This window comes from Mesoplodon densirostris, chromosome 3 (assembly GCF_025265405.1).
Source record: "Mesoplodon densirostris isolate mMesDen1 chromosome 3, mMesDen1 primary haplotype, whole genome shotgun sequence".
Classification (NCBI taxonomy): domain Eukaryota; kingdom Metazoa; phylum Chordata; class Mammalia; order Artiodactyla; family Ziphiidae; genus Mesoplodon; species Mesoplodon densirostris.
Window position 1 is genome coordinate 152,677,902 of NC_082663.1, and position 14,359 is coordinate 152,692,260.

Consider the following 14,359-nt stretch of genomic DNA (forward strand, 5'->3'; position numbering starts at 1 on the left):
CCTGGCCAGCTAGGGCCACCCACAGGCTAGGCAGGCACAGGGCAGGGCCTCCGTGGGAGCAGGCAGGACCCACCCCTCCTAGTGCAGCTGGGGCGGGGCCGGGGAGCCCACGGGACAGACGTCACAGTCTGGAACCTGGCAGAGCCTCATGTCTGTCCAGCAGCCCAGGCCCAGCCCAGAAGTGGCAGCCACGCTGCTGCCTGCCGTCTCCAGCCCTGGCTGGTGACCTTTGCCTGTGCCCACCCTCCCAGCGTGACAGCCAACAGCCTTCCCACAACCCAGCCTGGTTTTGCGAGCTGAGCCCCCACCGCCAACACCCCAGGCGGTCCAGACTACAGCCTGCTGAGCTGGGAAGGCTGAGGCTGGCTGCCCCACCTTGCTGCGCACACACAGGAAACTGGGGGAGAGGCCGCGCTGGGTCTCGAGCCCACCACCAAGCAGGATAAAGTCAGCGTATGCAAACTGGATTCCAGGTGTTTAATGAGGGTTCGGGCAGGGAGCAGGCTGTCCGTTGCCGGTGGCTGGGAGCAGAGGTCTCTGCGGCAGATGCGGCAGAGGAGTGGTGGCCAGCACGTCAGGTTGGGGAGATCTTAGGAGGTGGGAGAAGAGCCCTCCGGGGTGAGAGTAATCCCCAAGGGTAGGGCAAGTGCCCGACCTTGACCCCAGCCCCCAGGCCTGCCAGAGCTGGCTTGTTTCCCTGGCTTATTCACCACAGAGAGGCAGAGCCCTGAAAGGCGCTCTGGGCGGACGCCGGCACTGTGCTGCCCCCTGGTGGCTTCCCTAGCGAGGATGGCTCCCCCAGGCTCACTCCCCGAGCCTCCCAGCCAGCCTGCACCCACAGGAGCTGGGTCCTCACGCCAGGCCATCCCCTGCCCAGCTCTGGCCCAGTCTCCCTGCCAGAGCCAGCGTGGGGCACGCACCGCCTACTCCAGGGCCTTCACCAAGGCCTCATTGGCCTCGATGCGGATTTGGATCTCGGCCCTCATGGCCTCGTCCGTGGCCCCCAACAGCTCCGACTGCGCCTTCTCCAGGTTCGCCTTGGCCACCTGCAGGGGGTGGGTGGCGGGTGAGGGCGAAGCAAGGAGCCCAGCCCGGTACCCGTTCCCTCCCTGCAGTTGGGGACTTCTTGGCCGCTTGGAGCACCAGCTTCCCCTGGGACACTCACCCCCAGATCCAGCATGTCCAGTGTGACGGCTTCCTCGGCCAGTAACTGCACCGAAGAGTCAGCGTTTACTGTGACCGAGCCACTGCTCACTGCAGGAGGAGGGGGAGTGAGAGGTCCATGTATGGGCGTGGGGACACAGTCAGCCCCAGAGCCCCTGCAGGGCCAGGAGGGTGACCACACAGCGTGGCTCCAGAATCCAAAGGCCCCAGCACACAAGTGAAGGGGGCCACCAAGTGCATCTACCGCAGACTGGACATGGGGACAGAGCCCCCTCCTTTTGCCCAGCAGCCCAGGAGTTGAGCTAGGGTTAGGAGTGAGCCGGAGCTGGGTTCCAGTCTGGGTTGTACCGCTGGGGCCACGCTCTGGAAAACCTCCTCCGAATTGAGGATCCTTTCTCCTCCGATGGGCCCCCGCCAAGCCCACTGCTGACCACTTACATCCCTAACTACACCCAGCCCAGTGCCGGGGAGTTCTATATCCTTGGTGCCCTTCCTGACGCTGCCAACTGAAACGAGAACTAGCTCGTTGAGACAAGCATCTCCCACCCAGCCCCTTCCCTCTGCCCTCCCAATCAACTCACCAAAGTATTTGGAGATGGTGCCGTCCTCAGCGTGGACCACAACCAGCCCTGGTCGCAGGACCTGCAGTGTGGGTACGTGGGCTGCCAAGATGCCAAACGCTCCGGTCTGCGTGGGCACGTCCACCTGTCGAACGTTGGCGCCATTGAAGAACACCTAGACAAAACACATAAAGAAAGGGTCACTTCAGGCTAGTCCCTCTGGGAACAGCAGTCAGTCTCCCCCACAGTTAAACAACCAAGGCAGGAGTGAAAGCTGACGGGGGACACGGAGGCAGCCGATGCTTCGGTGGGGTCCTCGTGCAGGACTGCAGCGCCTTCATCTAGTTGACAATGGAATCCAGGCACCCTAGCCCTAGGGTAAGGAGACGCGGTCAAGGCAAAACCAGCGAGGCGCCTGCGGAGGAGCGTACAAGAAAGGTGCCCAGGGACTCAGGTTCTGAACCCGTGAGGAAGGGCGCACATCGAAATGGGGGGCTGGCTGAAGGGCGACCTGAAAGTTGGGCGGTCTGATCCCGGACCACACGGGGGAGGGGCGCGGGTCCGGAATGGGGGTTGCCGACCTGAGGGTTGGGGGCTCGGATCCTGGGTCACACGGGGGAAGGGGCGCGGACGCGGGGTCCAGAATGGGGTCTCGAGACCGGCGGACGTCCGAACCTGCGTGGGTGAGGCGAAGGTGAAAGACATCTGTCCCAGGCCCGCGGCGGGGGCCGGGGCGGCGGCGGCCTCGGCGTAGGCGCGGGCCTGGCGCACGAGGCGGCCCAGGCCCGGGCGGCGGAGAAACGCGGCGGGCAGCATGATGGCGGGCGGACGGCGGACAGCGGAGCAGGGGCGGGCGGACTCCGGCTGGATGCCAGCGGCCTGGAGGTCGAGGAGAACGACGCTCGAGGACTTCTGGGAGAGGAATCCCGACGAGGGCGCAGGCGCGAACTACGACTCCCGGCGCGCTGTGCGCGATGTTGAAGACGGTGAACAGCCTGGACGTGCGGCATGCTGGGAGTTGTAGTTTCCTTCCTGCAAGATCTCCCAGCCCGGTGGTCAGGTGCGGGGGTCGGTTACAGGGCTCTGCACGGGGAGGACCAGAAGCCCGCGCGGAGAAAGAGACACTTAATTCAAGATTTTTGGGGCGCTCATTGGATGTCAGGCCCTGGGGAGACATCAGGGAAATATTAAGATTCCTGCTCTAGTTTGGGGTGGTGGAGGCGTTTAACAGACACTCAACGTAATAAATTGTACAGTATTTTAGGAGGTGACAAATACTTAAAAATGAAAAAGCAGAGTATGGGGGCCGGATGGGGCAGGCTGTGACTGTAGGAGGTGCAGGCGTCCCGGGAACGGTATCTCAGGCGGAGTGTCCAGCTCCCGTAAGCGTCCAGCGGTGTAGGAATCTCTTGGCTGCAACTCCAATGGCGCCGGCAGAGGGCGCGCCGCGCCCGGAGATGCGCCCCCCGCAGCCCCTCCCGGCCACCGCCTCCGCGCGCTGCTGACGCAGGGACGCGTGCGCGGGCGGCCCCGGGCTCCGCGGACGTCACCGCGGCCCGCGCAGCCTCGCTCGCGGCGCTGACGTCACCGCTCCGCCCCCGCGCGCGGGCAGGTCGGCACCCCGGGTTGGGCCCCAGCCCCCACCTTGGGCTCAGGGAAAACGTGGAGTCCGGCTAGACCGGGCTGGGGTCCACATCCGGAAGGGCCTTGGGTGAGGAGCGGACGGATGCAGGGAGCGGGTGGGGCGGGTGGGGGGGTGTCACACCTGGGCTCGTGGCTGGGTAGGTGCTGTGGCCGAAAGAGTCTCCCACACCAGGGAGGCCCGGGGCCTGGCGCCCAGGCCCCCGACCCCTCTCTAGGCCAGCGCTGTGAGGGGTACTCGTGGAATCAGTCTTTATGCGCTGGGCATCCTGGCCCTAGTCGGGTGTGTGCAGAGGGAAGCTCTTGCTCCCATTTCTTAGGGGTGCGTCCCGTGCACGGGTTGGATCCTACTGGAATGGAGGCCTATTCTCATATGCTTCTCAGACCCATCTATTGGACTTGTCTCTAATCCCCACTCCAGAGTAGCCAAGGGGTCGGGGCATCACCTGTTACTCAGGTCCCCAACCCGGGTTTATCCTGGAATTCTCTGGTGTACCCATCGACAAGCCACCCAGCTTGGCCCCTGCAGCTACCTTTACTGGCTTGGATGGCCCCAGGCTCCTCCCCTAGCTTCACCACGGCGCCTTCTCCACAAACAGCCAGAGGGACCACATCATTCCCCTGCTGGGAACACAAGCTGCTTCCCCCTGGTCCTCCAACACATTCACCTTCAGCCCACACACTTGAGGACCTCAGGGACTTTGCCCATGCAGTTCCCACATGCCTGGAGCCAGCCTTCCCGGGTAATTGTCCACTTGACTGCCCCTTGCCCTCCTTGGGCAGTGTCACCCTTTCATCCACTGGACACACACCTTCTCTCCAGGGTGCCACCCCTGTGCTATGCTCTGCTCGCGGACCCAGCTGTAAATGAACTGCTTTTGGAGGTCACCGCAGTGGGGGCAGGGTTGAGAAGGGACACAACGCAGAGTAACAAGTAACAGGCAACGACGTGCAGGGCCTCGGAGAGGAGCAAAGCGCAGCAGAGGTCCGGAATGTGGGGTGGGAGTTGCTTTGTTAGCAAAGGGAGTCAAGAGGAGATGAAGAATTTGTCGTTGGGAAAGAGGTGAAGGAAGCTCCGGAGGGGATAAGCTGTCCAGGCCTGGCACCTGCACGTGCAAAGGCCCTGAGGTTGGACTGGGCCTTCCTCTTTCACTAGAGGAGAAAGGGGTGCCATTGTGCTGTGCTGAACACACGGCCAGGCAGGCTGGGATGGGACCCTGACCAGGCTGGTGGCAGATTGGTGGCCTGAGCATCTTGAAGGATGAGGCACAACTGTCTGAGAAAGAGCAGCTTTGGGGTTGACCAGGCATGGGGTTTCTGCAGGGGTAGTCCTGTTGTCACCTCACCCAGGGCAAGCCCTGGTGGCACTCAGAATGCGTTGTGTTCCATTATCTTTGCTGCTCATCCTAACAAAACAACCCTGACAGTGCTGCCCACGTAGGGGAAGAAAAGTGGGACATGTGCCCCGGAGCCCCTAGGCTGTGCACCCCGGAGACTCCCAAACCGGGGAAGCGATGGATAGGGAGTCTGGGCACCCACGGACTCCAGGCTGCGGGGAGTCGTGCGCCCTGGGACCAACACCCCTTTGGTCCCCCGTCCCCGGGGATCCAGGGGAGGTCGGGGAATCGTGCCGCAAGGGCCGGGGGCGGAGATTCAGCTGTCTCGGGAGAGGGCGGCTCCGCGTGGGGAGGGGGCGCCCAGGAGCACAGGCTCCGCCCCCCGCCCCCGCCGGAAGGGACGGGGAGGCGGTGGCCGCCACGGAGCAAGCGAGAAGCGGCGGCGAGCGCGGTGGGGGCGGCCGGCCGGGGACCCGGCAGCACCGGGCGGCACCGAGCGGGTCGGAGCGGGCTGGCCGCCAGCGCGGTCACGTGTGTGACCCCTCCTCTCGCGCCTGCCTCCCCCGCGCGCCGAGCTCTCCATTCATAAATTCTCCGCCTGCTCCGCGGCTACCGGGCGCCGGAGCCCGCCGGGAGCGCCGTGCAGCAGCCCGCCCGCCGCCCATGGGCCGCGCGCCCCGGCGCTGAGGTAGGCGCGCGGGCCTGGGGCTGCACCGGGGCGGGCGGGGGACAGGCCGAGGCCGCACGGCCCGCCCTGGCTAGAGACCACCGGCCCTCTCCCGCGAGGCGGCGAGGCCGGAGGCAGGGAGCGGAGGGGCCAGGGCTGGCGTGGGGGCCGACATGCCAGGCTCTGCACCCCTCTTCGGCCACCCTCGCCCACGCCCTCCCTCAGCCTCAGTTTCCCCCTGAGAGATTCGGCGAGAGCCGTGGCGTTTCCGCTCCCGGGCTTAGCCCGGGGTTGAGATGTGCCCGAGGTCGGCTCTCTGCATCTCATTGCTCGCCATCCCGGTCCCCGGGGCCGGTTGGGGAAGCGGGGGTGGGCGCGGTGGCGAGCTCGATCGGGAGCCGCGGCCCGGCGGGACTTTAGGGTGGCCCGTGGGCAACCTCCGCCCTGGTCTCCCGTCCCCACCTGCTCCCTAGGAGTCCACCTCCCTTCCCCTTCGGCCTCCTGCCGTCTTTCCTGGTCTCCTGTCATCGTCCCTGTGCCTCTGCCCCCTCCCCCTCTAACCTGAACTCATTTCCCGGCCTACATAGAGGCGTCCCCCCCCCCGAGAATGCAGGGGAGCCGCGGCCAGCCTCTGACCCGAAGTGCCGAGGACACCTGGCTTTTCCAGGACCCTCCCCTGCTATGGGCCTCAGTTTCCCTCGCTGTCGAGTAGGATGAAAGTCCCAAAGGGTTGGGGGCGCTGGAACCTGTGCACAGGCTTTCCCTTTCCTGTGGGGAAGGGCCGCGCGCCGTGCCCACTCAGGGCTGCTGGTCATCCCGGCCCCGGATTCGGTTTCCTGAGATTCCAGAATGCGGCCACCGGTCCTTCCCGCCGGGAAGAGCCGCGTGTTGGGGAGGGCGGTCAGGTGCAAAGTCCAGGCAGTCCCTCTCACGAGAGCTGAGACCCTCTCTGCCTCAGTGCCCCCGGCGTCAGGCAGACGTGGAGCCCGGCCGGCTCGGCCGGGGACGGGTGCGGCGGGGGCACGCCGCCGACCGGGCACCGGCGGGCGGCGGCGGCAGCAGCCATCTTGCCGCCCGGGGCTGGCTCCAGCCGCCCCTGCAGGAGGCCTCCCTCCCCCGCGCCCCCTCCCCTCCCTAGTGCTCCCTGGCAACCCGCCCCCCCCCCAGCTTGGCCTGCTCGCTCAGTCGCCATGGGAACCAGATTCTTGAGGGTTGGGAACAGATGCGCCTCCTTTGGCCTTTTCACTCCCACCGGCACTGGGCGGAGGGGGAACCTGTACCTCCAGGAGTCGTAACCTGGAGTCCCGGCGCTCAGCCCCTCCGCCCCCTCCCCGGGCTGGCCAGCCCCAGGGATGGCCCGAGTCCCCGCTATTCTGGAACCAGTCTCCTGGGGCCCAGGCGGCCCCTCCCGCTCCCTGATGGTGCAGGCAGGGCCCCTGGGGTCTGGCGGTAGTGAGTTGACGGCCTCAGTTTGCCTATTTATCGTAGAGGCGCTTCTCCTTTCTTGGGCAGGGAGGGCTCCCGCCCCATGCCACCTTGCCGGGCCGGCCCCACCGGCTGGGGAAGCTGTTGATACGCACGCGCCTCCCCTTTTCAAAGATGGGGACATGGATGTCTGATCTGACCCGGGTGGGGCCGCCCTGTGTGGTCCCCTGCTCGAGCTCCCGGGAAAGCGGGAGGAGGGGCAGAGGAGCTGGAGCTGAGCAGGCCCTGCCCCCCCCAGGCCCCTCCTCCTAGCCTCAGAATGCAGCCCACGGCCACCATGGCCACGGCCGCCACCACCTCCACCACGGTCGCCCTGACCACGACGTGGGACAACGCCACGGGCCGCCCCACCGTGAGTGAGGGGGGGTGGGGGGAGCGGGGACGACGGGGGGCGGGGCCGCCAGAGTCCACGCCCACCGTCCCTGACCCTTGACGCTGGCCCCGCAGGGGGAGCCCGACCCTGTCCTGGACAACTACATGCTGCTGGTGGTGGTGATGGCGCTCTTCATTGGGGGCACGCTCGTGGTGCTGTCGGGCGCGCTGCTGCTCTGCAGGCGCTGCTGGGAAGTCCACAGGCGCGTCCACAGGTGCGCGGGGCCCCCAGCCCCACGCCCCGCCCCGCCCCGCAGGGGAGCTGGGACAGGTCAGCCTGAGAGCCCCCGCCGCAGGGGCGCTGGGCCTGCTTCTGAGTGACGGTGCCCACGTGTCTGCGCCCACGTGTCCGCGCGGGAGCCTGGGAGAATGGGGTGGGTCCGAGGGAGTGGGCTCCCGTGAGCTCAGGATGCCCCGGTAGCCATGAGCCCTGCGGGGGACCCCGTGGGCAGCGCCCTGTGTCCTCTGGCCCACTTTGCTCTCCTGCCGCCCCTCCCCAGAGCCACAGAGGAAGCAGAGAAGACCACCACCAGCTACCTGGACAACGGCGCCCGCCCTGCCCAAGGTGAGGAGCCCTCCCAGGCCCCTCACCGCCCGTCTGCCCCCCTCCCCCCCTCTCCCCCCCCCGACCCCGGGCCGCCTGACCATCTGTGTCTGTCTGTCTCCCCCACCAGACTGGGCGCAGCTCGAGTCCGACTCATCTCTGTTTCCTTAAGCCCACGCGTAGGTGCTCACAGGCGCGTGCTGCGTGAGTGAGTGTGTGAGCGGATGAGCGAGTGCCCTCCACCCACCCACCCCGCCCCCGGTGGTCAGTCGGGCCCTCGGCGCTCCCTTCCCGACCCGGCCCCCCAGCCCAGCCGCCCGCCGGCGCCCGGCGCGGCCCACCCGGGGCCCACCCTCTCTTGGCTCTCCTCGCAGACCCCGAGTTCAGGGGGGAGGAGCCCGAGGGCCAGGACGCCGAGACCGAGCGCTTCCTGTCCACCAGCTCCACCGGCCGCCGGGTGTCCTTCAACGAGGCGGCCTTGTTTGAGCAGAGCCGGAAGGCGCAGGACAAGGGCCGCCGGTAAGGAGGGCCCCGTGCCGGGGCTCACCTGGGAGGTCACCTTGCCTCCCTGCGCTGGGCTTGAGGGGGGGAGCTGGCCCCCGCCGGTGCCTGGCTGTCCCCCACTCCCAGTGGGCAGGGTGACAGTGGGGCCAGGGAGGACGCTGGGGCGTGGGCAGAGGGACCCAGCTCGCCCAAGGTGACGGGCAGGCGCGCTGGGCGCAGGTACACCCTGACCGAGGGGGACTTCCACCACCTGAAGAACGCCCGCCTCACCCACCTGCACCTGCCGCCCCTCAAGATCGTCACCATCCACGAGTGTGACTCAGGCGAGGCCAGTGCAACCGCCACACCCCACCCCACGGCTGCCCCCAAGGCCAGCCTTGCCATATTCCAGGTGAGTTGGGGGTGGCAGCTGGCCTGGAGCTTGGGGGCGGCCCACTCTCCCCAAGCAGGCACCACTTTTCCCACCCTCTGGCTGCGCCCTTCACCTCTGGGTGGGGAGTGGGGCCTGGCCGGGTCCAGCGGGTGGCGGGTCCAGCACGCACCCCCCCCACCCGTGCTCTTTGACCTGTCACTGCTTCCTCCCCACCCCGGCTCTGTCCCACAGCCCCCGGGGAAGGCCCTCACCGGCCGCTCTGTGGGCCCCAGCTCCGCCCTGCCAGGTGACCCCTACAACTCGGCCGTGGGCCCTGCCGACTTCGAGATCAGCCCCTCGGCTTCCAGTGACTCCGGGGAAGGCACCTCGGTGAGGCCCCCGCGCATGCATCCCCTGTCCCACTCCAGGACGGGGCAGCCTGTGGCCCCCTGCCTGGTCCCCGAGCTTGGGGGGAAGAGGGGCAGGTGGCACACAGGGCACATGCACGGCTGGCTCACCCGCACACAGGGCAGTCCAACAGCTGCAGAGGGTGTGGTCGGGGACCTATCCCAGCCCAGGGGACAGGACCCCCTCTGTCCAGGGCTGGGGAAACAGAGGTGGCCAGCGCCTGGCCGAGCCCTGGGGAGCCTCTCAGGCAGGGTCTCGGGGGGAGGAGGCCCCAGCCCACCCCCAGCCCCCTGTTCTTCCTCTGCCTTCTGTGTGAGTGCCGGGTGGCCAGGGCTGGGCTGGCACTAGGGCAGCAGGGAGGGGCTGGGGGGTCTGAGAGCATCCCTCTTCCCTCACAGTTGGACGCGGGGGCCAGGAGTGCCAAGCCTGGTGGGCCGGGGGCCGCAGCAGGGCCTGGGGAGGCGGGCCCAGCCTCTGGGGCAGGCCCCGTCCTGCAGTTCTTCACCCGCCTGAGGCGCCACGCCAGCCTAGACGGGGCCAGCCCCTACTTCAAGGTCAAGAAATGGAAGCTGGAGCCCAGCCAGCGGGCATCCAGTCTGGACACAAGAGGTGAGCTAGGGTCCCTGGTGGGGAGCGAGGCCCAGGGGCGGCCCCAGGAGAATGTGGAGCAGGCGGCTCTGCACCCTGGGAGGGGTCCCCAGCGCCCACCCCATGCTGGCCAGCATCGCCCGCTTACCAGCGGGCATCTCGCCCAAGGTCAGAGCTGGTCAGGAGGAAGAGCCAGCGCTGCACGCTGAGCCCCGGAAAAACCAGGGGTTGTCAGGCTAGAGTGGGCATCAGTGAGCGTCACCTACGAGGCACTGCATGGTGTTTTTGGCTCTGCGGTCAGTGTTTCTGCTGTGGTGGCATGAAAGCAGCCCTAGATGGCGTGTAAAAGAGTACGGCTTTGGCCAATAAAACTTTATTTACAACTACAGGTGGTGGGCCTTCGATCCTGCAGACCCCTGGTCACGGGGCCCTGGATACAGGGCTTCCACACCTCAACCCAAAGACCATGCATGTGTGTCTTGGTGGGGAGGTGGCACCAACAGCTACAACCATCCCTGCTCATGGGAGCTCAGCGGGGCCAGGCCGCTGGGGTGCCTGCTGCCCTGTGGTGGAGGTGGCGGGTCCCACTGCCAGGAAAGGCGGGGCGAGGGGACGAGCAGTGTTGGAGGCCAGGGAAGGTGCGTGGCCAGTGACAGTGCCAGTCCCCTTGTTGGGGCCCAGCTCCAGCTGCTGTGGGGTGGGGGGAGGGGTGAGTTCTGGCTGAAGTGCTGCTGGCCGGGAAGGGGAGGGGAGGGTTCGTCCCACTGCGCCACTGGGAGCCCAGACAGAGCCTGTGATTCGGGAGGTGTTTATAGGCAAATGCAGGCACAGAAGCGCCCAGAACCTGTTTGCTGGGTGACTGTCATCCCCACCCCTGAGGCTTTCCCACTGAGGCCTCCCTTGTGGGAGGGTCCTGGCCCTGGGCCTGCAGGGCTGGAGCTGGCAGGAGAGGGCGTCACCTCTCCCCCCTCACCTGTCCCTCACTCTCCCCCACCTTCAGCCTTCTTCGGCACTCTAGCCGGGCTGTGTCTGTTACCTGGTGTCCAGGACAAGGCTGTGCTCTGGCCACACCTGCCTGCCAGGGCCACTCGGGCCAGTGCTGCCGCCTTGGCACCTCCAGTCCCGCCCGCCCCGGCTGCCGGGCTTTCGGTCCTGGCCTTTCTGCCCTGGGTGCCTTGGTTTCCCCACCTGCACGGCCGGGTACATGCTCACCTGGTCCAGGCTGGCTCTGTTGGCTCAGGGATCAGGGGGCGGGGCCCGGGGTGGGAGGGGCCCAGGCAGGCTGCTGTACCTTCCTCTGCACAGGCTCCCCCAAGCGACACCACTTCCAGCGGCAGCGGGCAGCCAGCGAGAGCATGGAGCACGAGGAGGGGGACGCCCCCCACGTGGACTTCATCCAGTACATCGCCAGCGCTGGCGACACTGTGGCCTTCCCGAGCCCCCGCCCCTTTCTGGCCAGCCCCACCAGCCCCGCCAGCCCGCCCCCCACTCTCGGCAGGTATTTTTCAGTAGATAGAGGTGCTAGGGGTGGGCCCCTGCCCCACCCCGTCCCCCATATGTGGCCCAGGGAGCTCTCTCCCCGCCCTTCGGACAGGCGGTCGTGTTCCTCTGGCTCCACCGTCCTTCCCGGAGGCTGCCTCGCTGGGGCCACCTCTCCAGCACGGACCAGAGGAGGGAAGCAGGGGGAGACTGGGTAAGGGTAGAGGGGCGGGCAGGGCCTCCAAGACAGAATGCCTACTCAAGTAGGGCCACTGTGGGTATGTGCCCGCGTGGGTATCGCTGCTTCCTGGTGGAGCCTGAAGGGTTCCGCTGTGGCCCCAGGGTCCCTCTCCCCTGTCCATGCTCCTGAGGGCTGGATGGCCGCTACTCAGGAACTGTTGTGACCACTTCTGCCAGCGGTACCCCCTCCCCCAGCCCAAGGACAACTCTGCTGAAGCTCTGGGCCCACATCAGTGGGATGGGGAACTAGTTCCTGGAAGCAGGGCTCCCGACTCTTGGGCATTTCCTGGTCTGGATAGTTAACACTTGCTTTGTGTGTATCTTCCTCCTGGCTACTTGTCAGTCTACGGTGGGGGGCTGAGGCGACACACTCAGAGTCACCCAGGCGTACGGGCTGAGCTGGACCCTGCTTGGTCCAGTCCATCCCAGCCACCCCTTGGTACACGAAGCTCCTAGTCGAAGAAGGCCATCTCCCGAGAAGAGCCTTCACTCTTTCTGGGCGAGGGGCCAACCTCCTGCAGTGGCAGCAGATGCTCTGGTCACATTCTGTAAGAGGCCCTGGTTGAACGGCAGGCGCCAGGACGGCTCCGGGTTTACCCGAAAAGCATCCAGTGCAGAGTGAACAGGCAGCATACAAATACATCATCTTCCACAGGGCCTGGCCAACCCTAGAGGGTTCCCACCCGTGCCCACCCTCCCGGACCCAGAGGCAGGGTGGCCGGGGAGGGGGTGCGGGGGGCCTGGGCTGCCTCCTGACGGCTGCGGCCTGGTTTGCAGGCTAGAGGCAGCCGAGGAGGTGGGCGCCGCAGGAGGAGCGAGCCCCGAGTTCCCCCCGGAGTGCGGCGTCAGCGCGGGGCCTGAGCAGCAGCAAGACTCAGATGGTGAGCGAGACGTGGGGCCAGAGCAGGCCCAAACCATCTACCGCGACATCTGGAGCCTGCGCGCCTCGCTCGAGCTGCACGCGGCCACCGCCTCAGACCACAGCAGCAGCGGCAACGACCGCGACTCGGTGCGCAGCGGCGACAGCTCGGGCTCCGGGGGCGCCGCACCCGCCTTCCCGCCACCCTCGCCGCCGCCCACACCGCGGACGGCGGACGGCGAGGCGGGCGGGCCGCGCAAGCTGCTGCAGATGGACAGCGGCTATGCCAGCATCGAGGGCCGCGGCGCGGGCGACGACGGGCCCCCCAGCGCGCCCGAGAAGCAATCCTCCTTCACGAGCTCGGGCCGCGAGGCCACAGTGGGCTGCAGCTTCGAGGGTCCCGTGCCTGAAGCACCCGCCCGGCCTGGCAGCCCGCGCGCTTGGCCTCGCCGTGCCCCGCGCCGCGACTACAGCATCGATGAGAAGACAGACGCGCTGTTCCACGAGTTCCTGCGCCACGACCCGCACTTCGACGACGCCCCGCCCGCCGCAGCGCGCCACCGAGCGCGCGCGCACCCGCACCCCCACGCGCGCAAGCAGTGGCAGCAGCGCGGCCGGCAGCACAGCGACCCAGGCGCGCGTGCCGCACCCTCCGCCCCACCCGCAGCCCAGCCCGGCGCCCCCCGCCCCGCGCGCGCGCCCCTGCGCCGCGGAGACAGCGTCGACTGCCCACCCGACGGCCGCGCGGGCGACGACCCGGCCGCGCCTCCCATCCCCGTCATCGAGGAGGAGCCCGGCGGCGGCTGCCCTGGCTCCGGCCTGTGCGCCGGGCCCCCGGGCGCGCTGCTGGACAAGCTGGCGGCCAGCCTCGACGACAGGCTCTTCCCGCCGCGCCTGGCCCAGCCCATCGCCGCGGCCCCTGCGCTGGCCGCGGCCGCACCCACGTCCCCCGACCACAGCCCGGTCTAAGCCTGCGCCCCGCGCCCACCTCGTCAGCTTATTCGGCACCGGCGGGGCCTCGGCGGCGGACACACCTGGGGCGCGACGCCCTGGCGCGCCTGCGCTGGGACCGCGGGCCTCAAGCACGCGCGCAGTGCCACTGGCACCCTGCACCAGCCCAAAGTGCGCACGCACACAGTCCCCTCCGGGCACTTCATTGGGTCGACTAAAGGGAGTGTGGCGGATTCTCATCTTCGGGGTTCCGAGGGCCACATTCAACTTCCCTTGGCCCCAGACAGCGGCCTCGGTCTAGTGACCGTGGGCGCCGTGCCGCGCCTCCGGCACGACGCAACGGGAAGCGCATGCGTAGGGCTTGCATCCTGGAGGGGCAATGCGCGCCGACTGTGCGAGACGCATGCGCAGAGCGCCCCTCCCAACACCAATCGAGCCTAGAGACGCGTCCGGTTCGCACGCGCCGGAGATAGCGCTAAGGCGCACGCGCAGGGACCAAGGGGCGCCGAGGCTCCGCGAAGAGAGGGCGCGCGGGCCCGGGCTGTGAGGTGAGCTCGAGGCCGTGGCCTCCAAGCCCCCGAAGCCGTTTACCTCACCGCAGCGAATGCTCGCGGCAGTCCGCGCCCCCTCCGAGCAATAACCGTACCTGCCGCCGCCGCCCCCAGCCCTGTACACGCCCCCCGGTCCCCTCCCTCCCAGTGTCTGCACCCTGAACCCGCCCTCCGCATGTTGAACGGGCCGCACTTCCCGTAACCACACCGTCCAAAGAGCAGCCAGGACTCACCAGTGTTTGAGACACAAAACCCAAACGGTCCAAGTTTCAAGTTTCCCAAGCTTTATTTATTGCCAAAAGATGGGGCAGCCCTCGCCAGAGGCTGAGTCGCCCTGCCCCGCCCCTCGAAGCTTCGTGCTGTCTGTGTACCATCCAGTGATGGAGTTTGTGTTGTTTTCTGATTGATTATATTTACTGCATACTCTTACTTGCTCTGGGTTTTCTCTGGGGACCCAAGAGTACAGAGGCCTTGGGGGGAAGGGGATCAGCCTCCCCTGGCCATTGCACTGTGGAGCTGTGGCCCCTGGGCTGAGCAGAGGGGCCTGTGGAGCTCTGGGGAGACCAGGTCACCAGAGAGCACAGAGATCCAGCATGGCCAGAGGCAGACACGCGTGGGAGGCCCACGTCTCCACCCGGCACCACCAGCAAGACCTGC

The 14,359-nt window shown here is 67.5% G+C and overlaps 2 protein-coding genes across 5 annotated transcripts; one reads left to right on the forward strand and one right to left on the reverse strand.

Annotated features, from left to right (window-relative positions):
- Nucleotides 1-463: 463 nt before the first annotated feature.
- On the reverse strand, nucleotides 464-2,670 carry ATP5F1D (ATP synthase F1 subunit delta). Its single transcript, XM_060092424.1, has 4 exons — nucleotides 2,400-2,670; nucleotides 1,746-1,899; nucleotides 1,166-1,254; nucleotides 464-1,046 (listed from the first exon to the last, which is right to left on the reverse strand). Exons 1-4 carry the CDS (start codon nucleotides 2,538-2,540, stop codon nucleotides 924-926), a joined length of 507 nt encoding a protein of 168 aa, XP_059948407.1. The 5' UTR covers nucleotides 2,541-2,670; the 3' UTR covers nucleotides 464-923.
- A 721-nt stretch (nucleotides 2,671-3,391) lies between these two features.
- CBARP (CACN subunit beta associated regulatory protein) lies at nucleotides 3,392-14,117 on the forward strand. Of its 4 annotated transcripts, none has more exons than XM_060094761.1 (11): nucleotides 3,392-3,435; nucleotides 7,093-7,206; nucleotides 7,302-7,497; nucleotides 7,727-7,791; nucleotides 7,901-7,949; nucleotides 8,145-8,289; nucleotides 8,494-8,665; nucleotides 8,879-9,016; nucleotides 9,433-9,643; nucleotides 10,928-11,120; nucleotides 12,119-14,117. In XM_060094761.1, exons 2-11 carry the CDS (start codon nucleotides 7,114-7,116, stop codon nucleotides 13,167-13,169), a joined length of 2,313 nt encoding a protein of 770 aa, XP_059950744.1. In that variant the 5' UTR covers nucleotides 3,392-3,435; nucleotides 7,093-7,113; the 3' UTR covers nucleotides 13,170-14,117. The 4 variants fall into 4 exon arrangements, with proteins under 4 accessions (XP_059950744.1, XP_059950743.1, XP_059950746.1 ...); XM_060094760.1 differs by lacking the exon at nucleotides 3,392-3,435 and adding an exon at nucleotides 5,106-5,390; XM_060094763.1 differs by lacking the exon at nucleotides 3,392-3,435 and adding an exon at nucleotides 5,106-5,390 and having other exon boundaries at nucleotides 8,570-8,665; nucleotides 8,920-9,016.
- The last annotated feature ends 242 nt before the right edge of the window (nucleotides 14,118-14,359 follow it).

Excerpts from the sequence above, each read along its gene's own strand:
- ATP5F1D (XM_060092424.1), bottom strand. The coding sequence starts at position 2,540 with ATGCTGCCCGCCGCGTTTCTCCGCCGCCCGGGCCTGGGCCGCCTCGTG. Across the intron at positions 1,900-2,399 it reads CCTTCGCCTCACCCACGCAG|GTGTTCTTCAATGGCGCCAA; the intron begins GTTCGGACGTCC and ends TGTTTTGTCTAG. Across the intron at positions 1,255-1,745 it reads CACCATCTCCAAATACTTTG|TGAGCAGTGGCTCGGTCACA; the intron begins GTGAGTTGATTG and ends CTCCTCCTGCAG.
- CBARP (XM_060094761.1), top strand. The coding sequence starts at position 7,114 with ATGCAGCCCACGGCCACCATGGCCACGGCCGCCACCACCTCCACCACG. Across the intron at positions 7,950-8,144 it reads CTGTTTCCTTAAGCCCACGC|ACCCCGAGTTCAGGGGGGAG; the intron begins GTAGGTGCTCAC and ends CTCTCCTCGCAG. Across the intron at positions 8,290-8,493 it reads GCGCAGGACAAGGGCCGCCG|GTACACCCTGACCGAGGGGG; the intron begins GTAAGGAGGGCC and ends CGCTGGGCGCAG.